Raw genomic sequence first — 14,530 nt, 5'->3', positions numbered from 1 at the left:
ACTGTAAGTGAAACACATATTTTTGTTGTCTTTTTTAAATAGCCCCTCGTCATCGCGAAGATCAAAATCTCGTTAAAATTCGTTTTAAAAATTTTTATCTCAAGTATGTCGCTACAATTACACTGATACGCTTACGTACTCACGGCGCAGTAATGTATTCCATTATCACGAGTATTATTAATCGTTCTCCTTATTAATCCCTACATTATTGTGTCAACGAATGATTAAGAAAAAAAAAAAGTTCATCTGCACACAATGCTGAAAGGTAATTGTTTCGAAGCTAAGCTCGTTTCAACTTTCTGCACGATTTCTCTCCATTTGCATTTATGATCCACTTTTTACATACTTCAATTGCACTGCTTGTGAAGTTTGTATGCAAGAAAAGCGATTAACTGGAACAATGAAATTCTTTGTTACAAATGAACGACTCTAATTACTGAATCCTGCGAACTCACATTTTCCAAGAATGTTTTTCAGCAAAAAAAGAAGAACAGCTGGATTATTTATTTTCTAGATTAAAGTTGAATCGAATGTTCTAATATAAATAATTATCACTGTTTCAGAAAATTCAGTATTCGCGAGATTAAAGCGAATATATCGCCGGTGCAAGATTTCAATAATCAGATTATATAAAATGTGAAAGTGAAAATTCGCGGTTAGATTTTCCACGGGAGAGAAAATAAAATATTCGTTTAGATCAGAACCGCAGAAATCGATTTCGCGCCACCGGTTCGTTTCACAATGGAACAACACGACGAATACGTTTCGTCCGCGCGAAATTCGAAGAACATCCAGTTCGAAATTGTCGTTGTTCGATCGGTTTCGCATCCTATTGACCGTCAAACGTTAAACAGCGATGCAGAATCAATAGGGGAGAGAGGAGGAAGGCTGTTGTGCAATCGACGAGAAGTGATACAAGGTTGTCGCCAATTGTTTGCAAAAATGATTTAGGAGGCGGCCCCACGAGAAACTTGGAAGAAGAAACCCTGATAGTGTATCGAGAACGCGTCGTCGAGGAAACTATAAGGTGTGCCGTGTGAAACGAACCTTAGAACACGAAACGGCGCAAAAAAGCAAAAACAACCAAGAATTTTTCTATTTAAAATAGAAGTTGTAATACGAGTGGTTGGAAAACTGTGATATTCTCTTCAGATAGTGAAGTACAGAGGAAAAGAGATCTATCAGGATTTAATTCTATTGGAAATCTAAATCAAAAAGAAAAAGTCCCGGTGAAAGCTCTATTAAGTCAAATTTATCAAAACAACGAGCACATTACATCGTCAATTTCTTGTTTCAAGCAGCTCGATAAATTTGCTAAAAGATGAAAACGATCTCTACCTAAAGTACAACTTCAAAGAACATACACAAACGCAAAAATATTCAGCGAGACGGTAGATAACCTTAGCCCTTGTAATTTGTTACCATAAGTAGATCAGACATTTTGCAAAATGTAGCTTTTCAAATCGCTCCGGCAGATTAGCAGAGATAGGAAGAAAGAAGTTATCAGGCAAACCTCACGCCTGAATTCTACTCGAAACATTCTACTTGTTCAACGTTATCGTGCTATCTGAAAACACGCGTAAAAAGCAGAAAGAGCTACATTCTTTAACCTTTAAGAGATCCTAAATAATTCCGCATTGAATGTAATCTTCGTCGAAACGAGAACGAGACCGCCTAGATCTCTGAATGTCAATCACTCCTCGATCATGGGATCGATCTACGCGCAGGCATTCAAAGGCTCACGAGGCACGTTTAGGTGTAGCAATGGCAGAGGCCGAAGCTGTGGAACTACGTACAGCTACAGGCAACTTTTACCGAGTCCTTTTGTTTTTCTTTCTTCTTTTTAAGGCTCGATCGGTAACATGATTAACGCGTCTCGTACTTACGTTCACCGAGTGTTTCCTTTTCGCGAAATACATACACTACCGGCCAAAAGTTTGAAAATTGGGTTTGCTCCAATTCTTCGAAACTAGGAGCAGATATTGGGGTATCGCTGAATTAAAACATTTAGGGATCGTCGTTGCGTGAAACAGAACTTTATTTAACAGAGATTTTTGATGATACGTGACGTGCGGCGCGTGGTAGAATGGAGAATGAACGCGGAAATGGAGAAAATTAGGGCTGTTTAAGGGTTCTGGGAAGATGGACTTGTGACTATGCAGAAGAGTTGAGAGGAGAATTGGAAGGCGAAGAGTCCAGTACAAGTAATGGTGAAAGTGGGTGACTAGTTGTGAATACAGATAAAACTAAGGACTAAGAATGAAAATATTTGAAGGTGTAACAGAACGATAAAAAATTGTCAAAGTCGCTGACTTTTTTCTGGAAATTTTTGTGTAAATTGCAACGCTGATTCCAAACTTTTGGCCGGTAGTGTACGTGTCTAGCGTATACAAACTCGAACGCGGAAAACAGATTTGACGCAACCGATTACTGTACTATGGTGATCAGTTGCAGCCGCGCGTGACATTCAACATTTCGCGTTACGGCCAACTGCGAACGCGGAAACTTGATTGAAAACCGTGTCGACGGTTGGCCGATAAACAAAATGGACGCGTCAAGAAACTTCCCTACCGACCGCGCACGAGAGATCCAGATAAACGGATCGAGATTCTCAGATATACGAATTTTTCACCGGTTACGAAGTCAGATGGAAAATTTGTTTTTAATCTAGAGAAGATCCAGAAACTTCGGACAACCGCGAATAAATATCCTCGCCGCGATACGATCGTGTTTAGTATCACGTCGCTAATTGATTTCGTCGGCCAGGAAGTGAATTGAATGTTAGCAAGCAGATGATGACTCGTATTTAACTGCACGAATTTACTAACGATGAACAAATTTGAGAAAATATATCTTCCTCGAACAATTTTTTACGTTCTTGTGAAAGTGTCGCCAAATCGTCCTGGATCTCCGCGTTTCGGACATTTTTACGCCGATGTAAGTTTCCAAAATAACAATTTATGCAGACAATTTTACGTATCAAAGCTTGAAACAATCGTGAATGATTTTAGTTGTTTACACAAGGATTAATGGAAGGCGTAAGAATTTCGAAGAAATTATGCGCGCTGATATTTCACACAACTGGGTTACCATGTCAGAGGTCCAAAAAAAGAAGAAAAAATATGGAGCTTGCCAAGGATGCAAATGTCAAACGATCTGCATAAACGCGAAATTCTTCGGGTGAAACTGAAGTACACATCGCGGAGGGATTCGCGGACGAATTTTAAGGAGCTTTCGAAAATGTTGCGGTTACAATAACGGCAAAACGGCGTAACATCAATGCCTGGATAGCGTGTTTTATCACCGAGAATCTCGGGGCCTGCATTGAAATCACGGGATTTCTCTCGAAGAGGAGGAAGAAGAACGGTTGTTTTCGTTTATGTAAGAAGTTAGATCGAGTTGAGTTAATTAGTCGATACGTTAGCCGAGTAACGCGACCATCAACTATGAAACGCGTTCGCTATGAAAAAATCATCGAGAAACGGATGAACGATTTAGACAGCTTGGCATTTAAACACTTCGTTGCTCGTTAGATGCGGGCACTGTGTTTTGATACTGGAACGATCGTTATCTATTCTGGCGATTCATAACGTTCACCTTGTTTGCCGAGGACATCACACGCGAAGATACAGAGAAGCTCTTTCCTCGATAGGACAAATTTCAGGGCGATAAACGCGTGTTTGGAGGGACTGTAAACGTTCGAGCAAAGAAGTAGGTCTTCTCCGCTGTGTTGACGACACGAGATAATGCATCTGACAGTTTCGGAAACTTTTTTCGATAATCAACGGGGCGAAACGTCATTTACACGCCGATGTAATCTCGAATGGTAAGTGTACGTCACGATAAGTTTCTATCTCGGCGCCAAGCATTTGCCGCCAAATAAACAAAGCGGCTCGAAGGAAATAACATGGAACAGAAGCTCGTGAATCGAAGCGATCGAAGTTGTTTCCTCTCAATTTTTCTAGCTTTTTCAATTGAACACAGCTCTATCGTCGAACGATACACGTCTCTACTCGATTCACGATTGGATATTTATGTGATTATTTCGCACAGTCATTTCATTTTATCGCGGTCAGACAACAGACACGCTCGCGATGCAGGCTCTTGCAAACAATCCTAGCTGGAGCAATGACGAATGTGCATTCGCGGTGATAATATCCTAGCCAACCGATTACTTCAATTACTTCGGCGTATATATCTTTATCGACGATAAGGACGCTTTCATCCAGCACAACGAGATAATTTTTCGTTTCAGTTTCGCATCACGAAGTTTCATCAGTGAGACTAGTTTTTAGCGAGCTTACATAACTTTGTCGAAACTAACGACAAAGTTATAAGTATAATATCGGAGAGTGTAAGGTCAGAGTGGAAATTTAAATAAAAAAACAAGAGAGAGAGAGAGAGAGAGAAAGGAAAGTGATGCAGAATTAGATATTCTCTGTTTGAACTCGAAGAAGATCCTAATGATAAGGCGCCAGACGAAATGTTTAACACATCGAAAGCGTTATCACGATATTTCAGTTCGGTAATTCCCATAGAAGTCCGCGAGACTCGATTCCGCCAATTTTCCCATTCATCGTTAGCTACCTTTTCACGGAGAAAATGAACGAATGAAAACTCACTTAATAACAGTCTGCTTCATGCTGTTTGTCATATCTGGCTCCCTCTCCTCGATTTTCTTCCTTTCAATTCTTTTCCGGCGAAACTTTGTTTTTTCTTTCACTTACACATTACCACACACACTCTCTTTTATCTGGGTCCTTTGTAAACAGCTCGCCGCAACTGATTACTTGAATTTCTGGACGAACGGAACGCGATTCTTCGTGGATCCCGGAAGTTCGAACTTTACTCTCCGTCTTTCGATCAAATTTTCTCCTCTCTACTTCTTTGCGATTTTCCTATCGTTTCAAAGTTTCCGCTGATCTCTGTGTCCTCGCGAGACTCCTTTCTCCTTCCTTCCGGGGTCCGGATATGAATCGGTTTGGGCTGTTAGCGCCGGACTGAAGGAGCACGCGCGTCTCTCCTCGTATTTAAACGCCCTCTCCCTACTTCTCTCGCCCTCTCTTTCTCGTTCCCATTCGACCGCTCCGCGTTTCAGTGCTCTCCTCTTCCTTTTTCCGCACTCCCGGAAAGGTTCTGGCCGATTTGCCGAAAAATCGCGGGCGGATTCTCGACTCCGCGGACCACTTTTAGGAGAAACGAAATCGAGCCGCGTTTAATGATTCATTAAAAGAGCCGCGCGCGCGGAACGAGACACTCTCCTGCCGTACATGATCGCCGGGCTTATCAGTTAAGGGGATGGTGATGTTTGATATGACAGTGATGTTTTGAAATATTGAGAAATTGACTAGCTGTATTTGTAATGTTTCTTTTAATTTCTTCAGTGCTTGCTTTCGCCAGAAACGTGTATATACGTACATCGAATTTCGTTTCTTTTTGGCTTATCGATTTTTGTTTGAAACGAATCGTCGCCGGTCAACGTTTGCAGGTATAACTGAAATTTTGCTATTGTTTGAATACTTTGTGAAGCGATACGTTCCATGCCTTTTCTTCTTATTTTATTTAATTCGAAGTACAATTCTTCGTTCGTGAGAAAAAAATTTTGATTCATATTTTTTTTTGAATTGCAATTATTATTAGAAAACTGGCTATAACAGTAAGTAAGTAAAATGAGACTATAAAATATAGATAAATGGATATGTATTTAACATACAAGTCACATGGCGCTACACAAGGGTTGAACTTAAATTTTGAGTGATTCTATTTACATATTTGAGTTTAAAGTTTCGATAAAAATGTGCCAATCTACGGTTACCTTTTCTGTACGAAAGGCAAATTGTAAGTAACCTCCCGTGGAAGTTACTCTCCGTGTCACTGTAACACGCTAACCTAAATTACTCAATGCACGATTCTCTGTGAGAATTAATCGTAATTAATTCAATTAAAAATAAGACAAATAAGAAAGCTTTCTGTTCGATGCATATGTGGAGAATATACATATTAAATTATATTGTGTGCTAAAATACCGAGCCTGTTGTGCAACTTTTGAACCATTTCAATGATATGTAACAATTTTTTTATTTTTTCATTCTGTAACCTAATAAATCATAGTTGTACGTTTTTCGTATTTTTTCAAATACCGATAATTCCGTGCGTATACATATTAGACTATTATCGCGAATTGTTTTGTTCTACGAACATTTCACTACTGTAACATTAACTAGTGACCTAAATTTCTCTATGAAGTCAATTGAATGAAGTTCGATTCTTCTCCGTCGTCCCGAAGCTATTTAAACGTTTTCATTCGCTTATAAAATCCTCGTTTCGTTCTGCTGTTCGATGCCTCTAACGAAACGGCGATACTGCGCGCGTCAGTGATTCCCGAAGCATTGAAAAAATTGTCCTCTTCCTCTGCACAACCGGCACTGAGGTTACCATCTATCGTGGAAACATTTATTTCGACGTGCAACGAGTATGCACATGATCGTGCAACGAAGCTTGAATGAAAATACGATGGTTCAGCATGAATTATCATTTAATCGTAATAGTTTGTCAGAACTTTAGCTATTGCTGATATTTTCTGTAGCTCAAGCATTCATATTTCTCTGCTATTAATTTATTATACTTCGTAACTTCTAATTTATTTTATTCGTACGATTTTATACCTAAATTTTCAATTTTGATACTTACCAATTTTCAAGTATATAATTTCGATTGTTTAATTTGAAGATGTTCAATTTCTGAATTCACTGTATTAATCAAGATAATGATAACACGTCAAGCAGTACGATAAATAGAGATGTATAAAAAAAAATGGATATTTTCAATCCATATGATTCAGGTTGATAAAGTGGATCTCCAAGACAAGAACTGTACGCACGACATTAAAGAGAGAACTAGATCCAACTGGTTAACGACGAACAATAGATGAACGATAACAATTCATTAGCTTGAATCGTCCTCCAAACAAATCAATTCTGAAGGAAAAACAGATAACACTCGTGAAATCTTTATGAAGTAACCTTTGAGTAACTAATGCCCGTATTAGATTTGTCTGATTATTCTTGGATACGTTTCGTATCTCGAAACGAAACGAAAATTTTTCACCCTGCAAATCAATATCAAACTCGACAGTTTCGAATTCGAAATGACTTTTTCTCTTCGAACTGTCGTCACATTAACCCTATACAATCCAGAGAGATTATAATTCAGTCAGATTAACCCATTTTTTTCTTCGTTCGTAGGAAACAAAATTACAGTTAATTACAACTTCAATTTTAAGGGGAGAAGAATTAACAATAATAAAGAAATTCACGATGCAGTAGTGTAACAATAAATAAATAAGATGTGATTAAAAAAATGATTTTGCCAAGATTTTTCAAAAATGTAACCACGAGAGATTCCCACACGATCGTTCGTTTCGAGCGGGAAAGAGCTGCTATCAATTTCTTTCTGAAGTTACGCTTACGCTGGGTATCCTCGGCGAGATTCATTTATTAACGTCTACTGTCTAGCTAGGTGGAAAGTGCGATGCGTAAGTTTGGCCGAGTTTCCGAAAGTTATAGAAACCGACGCCGGTCTTCTAGCTCTGTGCTTCAAAACTATTGGGCGCAAACTTTAAAACTACTGTCCCAGAAACGGCTCCGGAACTCTGTAGGGCTTCAACCTACATAGGGTGAACATACAGTTACGGGTCGCATCGTTATAGACATCAGCCTGCATTTTAGCAGACAACCGAACGAGCGAAACGTATGATCGACCGGTTAAGCAACGTGATTCTTCTCTTTAGCAGCTCAGCTTGCCTCCTTAATTCGTCGAACTTCGACGACAAATATTTTATCGTCGGTTTACACTTGAAGCCATGGGTTTTTCTTTTCTGTTATTTCGTTCGGAGTATTTTCAAAATATGAAAATTAATGGGTTGAATCGAAAAATTGAAGAATTCAGGGGAATAACGATCGTAGTCGACTCAAAATTAAAATAGAGGTTTTAGCATCGTGTGTTGGAGATTAGGGGAAGTTATCAAACAGTTAAGTATAGCGAGAGGAAGAAATTAAGGGTCGTAGAATTTTTGCCTCGAAGAAGAACGATAAATTTCTTCAGTGGAAGAATGATCGAAGTCCAGGTAGACGATTTTCAGGGACAAATAAATAAATAAATTCATCCCAGGGAAGACTAATCAGAGTCCATACTCGTTCTTATTGAAATAACCTTAGATCAATGACCAAATTATAAAAATTACTTTTATTTTCGTAAAATTTATGGACATTTGCAGTTCTTAAGATTTTAGAAGATTCAGAAGACCCGTTATAAAAAGGACAAATATTAAATTTTGGATCGTATACAGTAGACGGAGTTTACAAAGCCTGTTTTTCAAATACAGGTATTTCCCGCCTCAACGAATTATGTAGTTGGTTCCTGACGATCGTTCGTAAATCGTGAATTCGTATAGCTGGCTCTAACTGATCATTACGTCATTACATGCTGCGTGATTCCCCGTACAATTCAAAATAAAAATTCCCCTCCAAAAAATTCGTAAAGTGAGAACTACCTGTTCCGAAAATTCTACATTTTGCGACTATAATCGCAAAATACCTATTTACGTAATCCTTACGAACCTGATCTGAGATCCCTAAACTTCCTGGGGCCTCGAATCTATGATGGCAGAAAGATAAAATATAACCTATGATCGTAAAAAGGCCCAAGAATAAATTTCTTTTGGTCAGCTGGGGTCAAGTACAGTCTTTCGTACCCTTGCCCAGCAATCTGTCAACGATGAAAATGCTATTGATCCAGTTCGTCACCCCCTGTTAGTGTTTTATCGCTCTAACACCTGTTGGTATCCTACTCTGTTCGAAAAGTTGGAAGATAAATTTTGTTTTTCGATTATCACACCTTGAGAAATCATTCACCGCGTTGTAATATACGTAAGAACTACTCTCTCTCTCTGGAGAGTATAAACTCTCTGAAAAGTAAATCCAAATTGTTCAACCACTAAGATAATAAATCTGTATCTTACAATTACTCCTTTCTTGCGTGTATCACGCAGGTGTCATTAGTGGAGATTGGAAAATAGAGCGCGTCAAGAAACAGCGAGAGAAAAACTCACATTGCTCATACTCCACGTTACGATTGTACGTAGAAAAAGAAATTGAAAATAATCGAACGTGTCATTCTACTCTACCAGTTTCACGTCTCTCGATGATTCTCAAAACAAGACTAAATAGCAAAACATCAATCATGCAAGAAGGAAAATACGAAGAAGTTACCAGGTAAGTAAGATACTCGAGATTATAAGATACTAAAAATTTAAAGAAAAAAAGAAAAAAATACAAGGGTATAGAAAATTATCGTAGAAAATTTCCATCGAAACGACTGAACTGCGCAATATGTACTGTCTATTTTATCGTAGCATTGTTATGCCAAATATTTATCAAGCGTCAAAGATAACTTCCAAGGCAACAACGATTTCATTCCCACGATTGTACCTGCAGATCTATCCGGCCTTCACCTTCTTTTTCCCGATTCGCAGAAACTATTCTTCATGACGTGGAACCCGCGCCGCAAACTCACAGCGCTCGCTCTATCATCTCCAAGCACAATCCTACTAAATCACGCGTTAACCCGAAGAAATATTTGCGTTAACCCGAATTACCCGCGTGTTGTTCTTTAACACACACGAGGAGAGACCTTAATAAAAGTTCGTCCCCGTAAAAGGGACCCGGGCGCACTTCTTGATCCTATAAATCTCACCAGTGAACCCCGTCGCCGATCGACGGCGGCGAGTAACGGTTCAAAATTAAATTCTCCTTTGCGTCAGGTTTTATGATTCAATGAAAATCGCCTATCAGACTGTGCACAACCGGTTACGTTATATTGCTCGATACCGATCGGACCGCTACTCGCAACAGAAAACAACATCGTTACGGTAACAGGCCTCAATCGAGGGCACCGGGCAATAATAAGCCTTCTTTCAGAGCAATTCATCGATTAGCTTATCGATCAGCGCTGGCCAACAATAGCTAAAGCTGACTACGGTTAATACCGTTATACGTTTTACTCCGCTGCTGTTCAATCGTCGGCAGTTTTTCCACCGCGGTTACATACATACTGCAGTTCGATATCTCGATTTGAAACGTCTCTCTGACGAGCCGAGGACGGAGAAATCCAAGTGGAGGTAGGGTCGGTGAACCACGGACGGAGAAGTGTGTCGGTGTTAATTAAAAACATCCTATCGATTATTCGTTGATACTCTATGCTAACAGGTACGGTTGAAAAAATTGGTGAAGAAAGGAGAAATTTGTCTATGTCGCCGAAAAAAATGATGGATTCACATCTACTTTTTTTTTTTTGCTTTGGTTCATTGTAATGCTTGTGTTGGAGTAAGTAGGTGTATGTTTTGAGTTTGTAACGAAGTGTCTATTACGAATTTGGGTAGTTTTTGGTATCGCTGGTTTGGCAGAGGAGACACGTAATTGATAAAAGTCAATTTTTTGTGGTATACAGTTATTAGTTACTGAATCATTTAGCAATGACAAATTTTGGTTTCTTTTGAAATCTTTGGGTTTTGAGGATTTCTAGTGAAATATTTAAGAAAGGGTTAAAAAGCACTATTTCGAATTGGGACATTGTTCTTGTTAAATAGTATAATTTTAATTTTAGTTTTAGTGACGCTCTTTCAAATAAAAATAGCTCATTTTTAGAATTATCCTTTGCAGATATCTCAAAATTAACGCTTTTTTTAGTTATGTCATTCTTCTAGCAAACCGAGTTTAGTGTAACACGACGTTTTTAAAATATTTGGCATTTAGAACTTCTATACGTTTCTTTTCTAAATTTTAATTCGATATGTCTGAAATGTATGTCCAATCAGACTTGGAAAAGACCCAAGATTTCCTCACCGAAAATTATTCCCTCTGTTGACAATTTACATATTTATCTTACGACCCAGTACGAAACTGTTATCACATTTGCTCTCATCAAAGATTGCCTCAAGATTAAATCGATTATCATCGCCGAAGCAAACACAATCCACATTTTTCATCGCAGGTATTCCCGTCTGCAAACACGAGCAGATAAACTTTATTACGCGGTATTATACAATTGTTGCAGCCACAAAGATCTCCGATCCCGGGTGGTAATCACGGAAAAGAAAGTTCCGACCATTGGCCCGAGCATACGTTGGCCGAATATCGAAAGATACCGTTAAGCGTGACGCTAAAACGACCGCGATGTCAGGGAAATCTAAACTGTCGTAGAAAACCATCGACTGGAAAAGGTGTCGCAAGGAGGATCAGTCCGCTATCTTCTCGTCGGACGTTTTACTCGGCACACTGGTATCCTACTGTATCCTTTTTTTTACCGTGTCACTATCTTTCCTTGGCTCTTCACGAAGCTTACGGTTTATCTTACGTCAAGCTCCAGAGAGACACGGGAAAAAGAAACTTGCGTCCAACTGCGGTTGGCGCAGCAACCAGATGAGAGATCACGTACAGTAATCCCGTGATACAGTTAGAGCATCGGGCGATATCTACGCGATACTGGCACAATATCCATTCCAAAAACGGGACTCTCGAGCATCCGTGGACTGTCGATCGAAATTGTTTACGTTCGAGTTTACGTACCGGCCTGGATTTCTCGTCTAATGCAGAGAGTATTACAAATCAGCGAGGAGAACGCGTAAGAGCCGATCGACAGGAAGCGAATTTAACGCGGCGGCGATTTCTAGGCGAAGAAATGTCTGGACGGGTCGGGAGATACAGTTATAACCGTTTGCACGCGATTCCTCTGTGTATATGTATACACGTTCCTACAGCACAGGATTCTAGAAAATTAAAGGCTACGGAACGCCTGCAGGCGCGCGTAATATAATTAGCGGCCGAGATAGCGGAGTCGCGGTTGCACGAGGTTGCGTCGCGCGTTGTTGATAAGCAGGAAGCAGATATTCAGCGGGGACTTTTTGCATAATAGGTAGGGAGCGGAAGACCAATCGGTTTGCTTAGGCGTGTTAACCGAGTCAGGTGGCCGTCGACGTTCCACTTTTAACTACGTTCTATCAGAGAGCAATCTAGGAGGAGTTCAGACTGGCCGTAAGATACGCGAGGATCTCCGCCATGATTCGAAACGTTTAATGCTGTTTGGATCTTGTTGATGGAGCTTGAACGCTTAGTTAACGTTCGTATATTAGACTGGTTACGATTTCGAACCGGTACACGGATAGAATGTATGTAATGTGTCGTGTGAAATGAGCGAATTGCCACGTTCGAGACGCAGCTATTCGTACATTCGATAGGATCGACGATTTCGTGATAATTAATCGAAGAGGGAAAAAATGATCAATGATACAATAACGGTATAAGTTACACACGGACGAACGTACACAGTCGACGAACTAATTATCGGTCATTTTCAGGTTTCTTACCTGTTGAACAGGTATTAACGCTGCGGAGGAATAAGACGATGCATGGATGACCAACATGAAATAAATAATTGTTGACTGTTAATTATATTAGACGAGTATGCTGAGAAGATGTTATCTTCGCGATAAACTTAATCGAAACCTGTATTTAATCCTGCATGTCCTGATGGCACTTTAAAATACCACTCGCGTTAAAAAATATTGCTACGAAGCTAATGTGCTTAGAATCCTGCTTGGTGCATACTTCGAAGTACTACTTCCTTGGAGTTCTCTGGAGTGACCTAAGATGATGCTTTAGAGACAGCATAATTAACCACACAGAGGAAATTTCACTATCTTTTTGCGTTTTTCACGCCATTCTTTGGAAGACAGCAACTTTTTGTGTACCTTCTCTATAAGTTAGGTGATAGAAACATTAATAATATTACATTCTCTCCAACTCTATGCATTCAAGCCCCAAGAATTGTACAAAATATTTACTTGAAGCATGTATAATCAAGGATAGCAATGAAAAGTAAGAATAACGCGATTCAAGAGTCCTGAATCGGTGCACAAAGGGTTAAACCGAGATTACGCCCATCTAGATCACAGAAGTTTAGTGCACGTACGCCGAGACACGCGTACAAAGACGTGAAACGAAGTGGCGTTACTAGGAGTGGCTTCACATCAACGTACCAGCCAAAGTTTATCGAGGTTATCCCGTTAGACTCAGGTCGCAGTGGCCGTTTTATCGAAGATCGGTCCCCACGTATTCTTCTCTCGATCGAAACTACTTGCCCCATCTTTTACATCGTTAAATATCACGATAACGACACACGGTACACAAGTGTCACGTGACAAGAGACAGATCCTCCAGTTCCCCTTACAACTGATTAAATTTTCGTCATTTGGAGATTGAAGTTGTGCGGAAAAAGAACTTGTTGCCGGCCTAGATGGCCTGGATATATCAATTGATCGGAGAAACTTTTCATTCGGCAGGCGAAAGGTCCGGTTTCGTATCCCAGTAACGCATGATCACTGTTCCTTCGAGATACAATCTTTTTTATACGATTTAATGGTGAGTGATAGCGATGTACAGTTTAGAAATGTCTAAAATAATTCAGGGAATTTTAATTGTAATCTTGGTCCTCCTTAAAAGTGACCTTTGAAGCCAAGAAAATGAGCAAAATTTTCTTAGCCTGTTGAATATTCGTCAGAGGTACCAGAAGAGGTGTAAAAATTACACAAACACGTCGAATTGCACGTTGGTCCATTGGAGTACAGTATTAACGGTAGCAATGCGTTTAGAACGCAATCTAGTGACCTACGATTCGAATCCATTAGATGTCACGTTGATCCATCGAAATCCAATGGAAGATGGAACATGTTTATCAAAGCTTAGCCTAATAACCAATTTGGGTCCATTTATATCCAGCCTGCTGGGTAATCGTTACAGTCCCCTTCAGCGTTGGTGAGCTCAATGCTGGAGGGGAGGGACCAGTGGTGTGTCTCTCCCCTCCACGATAACATATCTGAATTGTAATTACTGTCAGAGTGATTGAAGAAACCTTGTATACGTAATATTTCAATAAATTCAATTGAATTTTTTAAAAAATGCAGATCTAGAAACACGTATTATAGTAAACTTAAGAACTTGTACTTCGTTAAGATCATAATATATATTTACACATTATCAATTTACAGGTTTCTTAAATAAAAAAAAAATTAATATATGCATATAATTAATTAACCCCTTGACTTATGATTTTTTTTTCCCAAGCATCAGTTATTTATTGTTTATAGTACTGTGTTAGGTATTAAAAGTTAACATTAATTACACACAGTAATCCTAAGTCTTGTTAATTAAAAAGTTAAAATTGAAATTAATTTTCGTCACTAATATAACTATTCCAGTCGTATCTTTGCCGGAATGTGTGCCACAAGTCTGATTCGTTGTAGCAAGGGATAAGGATAAGAATTTATGTTCGAAAGGAAGAATGTCCATTAGAAAATGTAAGATTAAATTTGGCCATATTTCAAGGTAATTTATACCAAAGGTCAGAATTCACGGTAATATCAAAGGTCCTATTCGTATTATTTCCGAACGAAAAAGAAACAAAATATTTCCATACG

At 39.2% G+C, this 14,530-nt stretch overlaps 1 protein-coding gene across 2 annotated transcripts in view; it reads right to left on the bottom strand.

Moving 5' to 3' along the window:
• LOC108573422 (membrane metallo-endopeptidase-like 1) overlaps positions 1–14,530 on the bottom strand; it is a 44,299-nt gene that overhangs the window by 23,720 nt on the left and 6,049 nt on the right. The window contains exon 1 of one of the 2 annotated variants that reach the window (XM_017935866.1): positions 4,623–4,989. The exons of the other annotated variant lie outside the window; for it this stretch is intronic. Coding sequence (XP_017791355.1) covers positions 4,623–4,654 — 32 coding nt within the window. The 5' untranslated portion in view covers positions 4,655–4,989. Of the gene's footprint in view, positions 1–4,622; positions 4,990–14,530 lie in introns of those variants that run through there. 2 annotated transcript variants of the gene reach the window in all.

The sequence above is a fragment of the Habropoda laboriosa genome, unplaced genomic scaffold, assembly GCF_001263275.1.
Source record: "Habropoda laboriosa isolate 0110345459 unplaced genomic scaffold, ASM126327v1 scaffold92, whole genome shotgun sequence".
Lineage (NCBI taxonomy): Eukaryota > Metazoa > Arthropoda > Insecta > Hymenoptera > Apidae > Habropoda > Habropoda laboriosa.
Note: the sequence above shows the minus strand (reverse complement) of the source record. Positions and strands in the feature narration are given on the sequence as shown.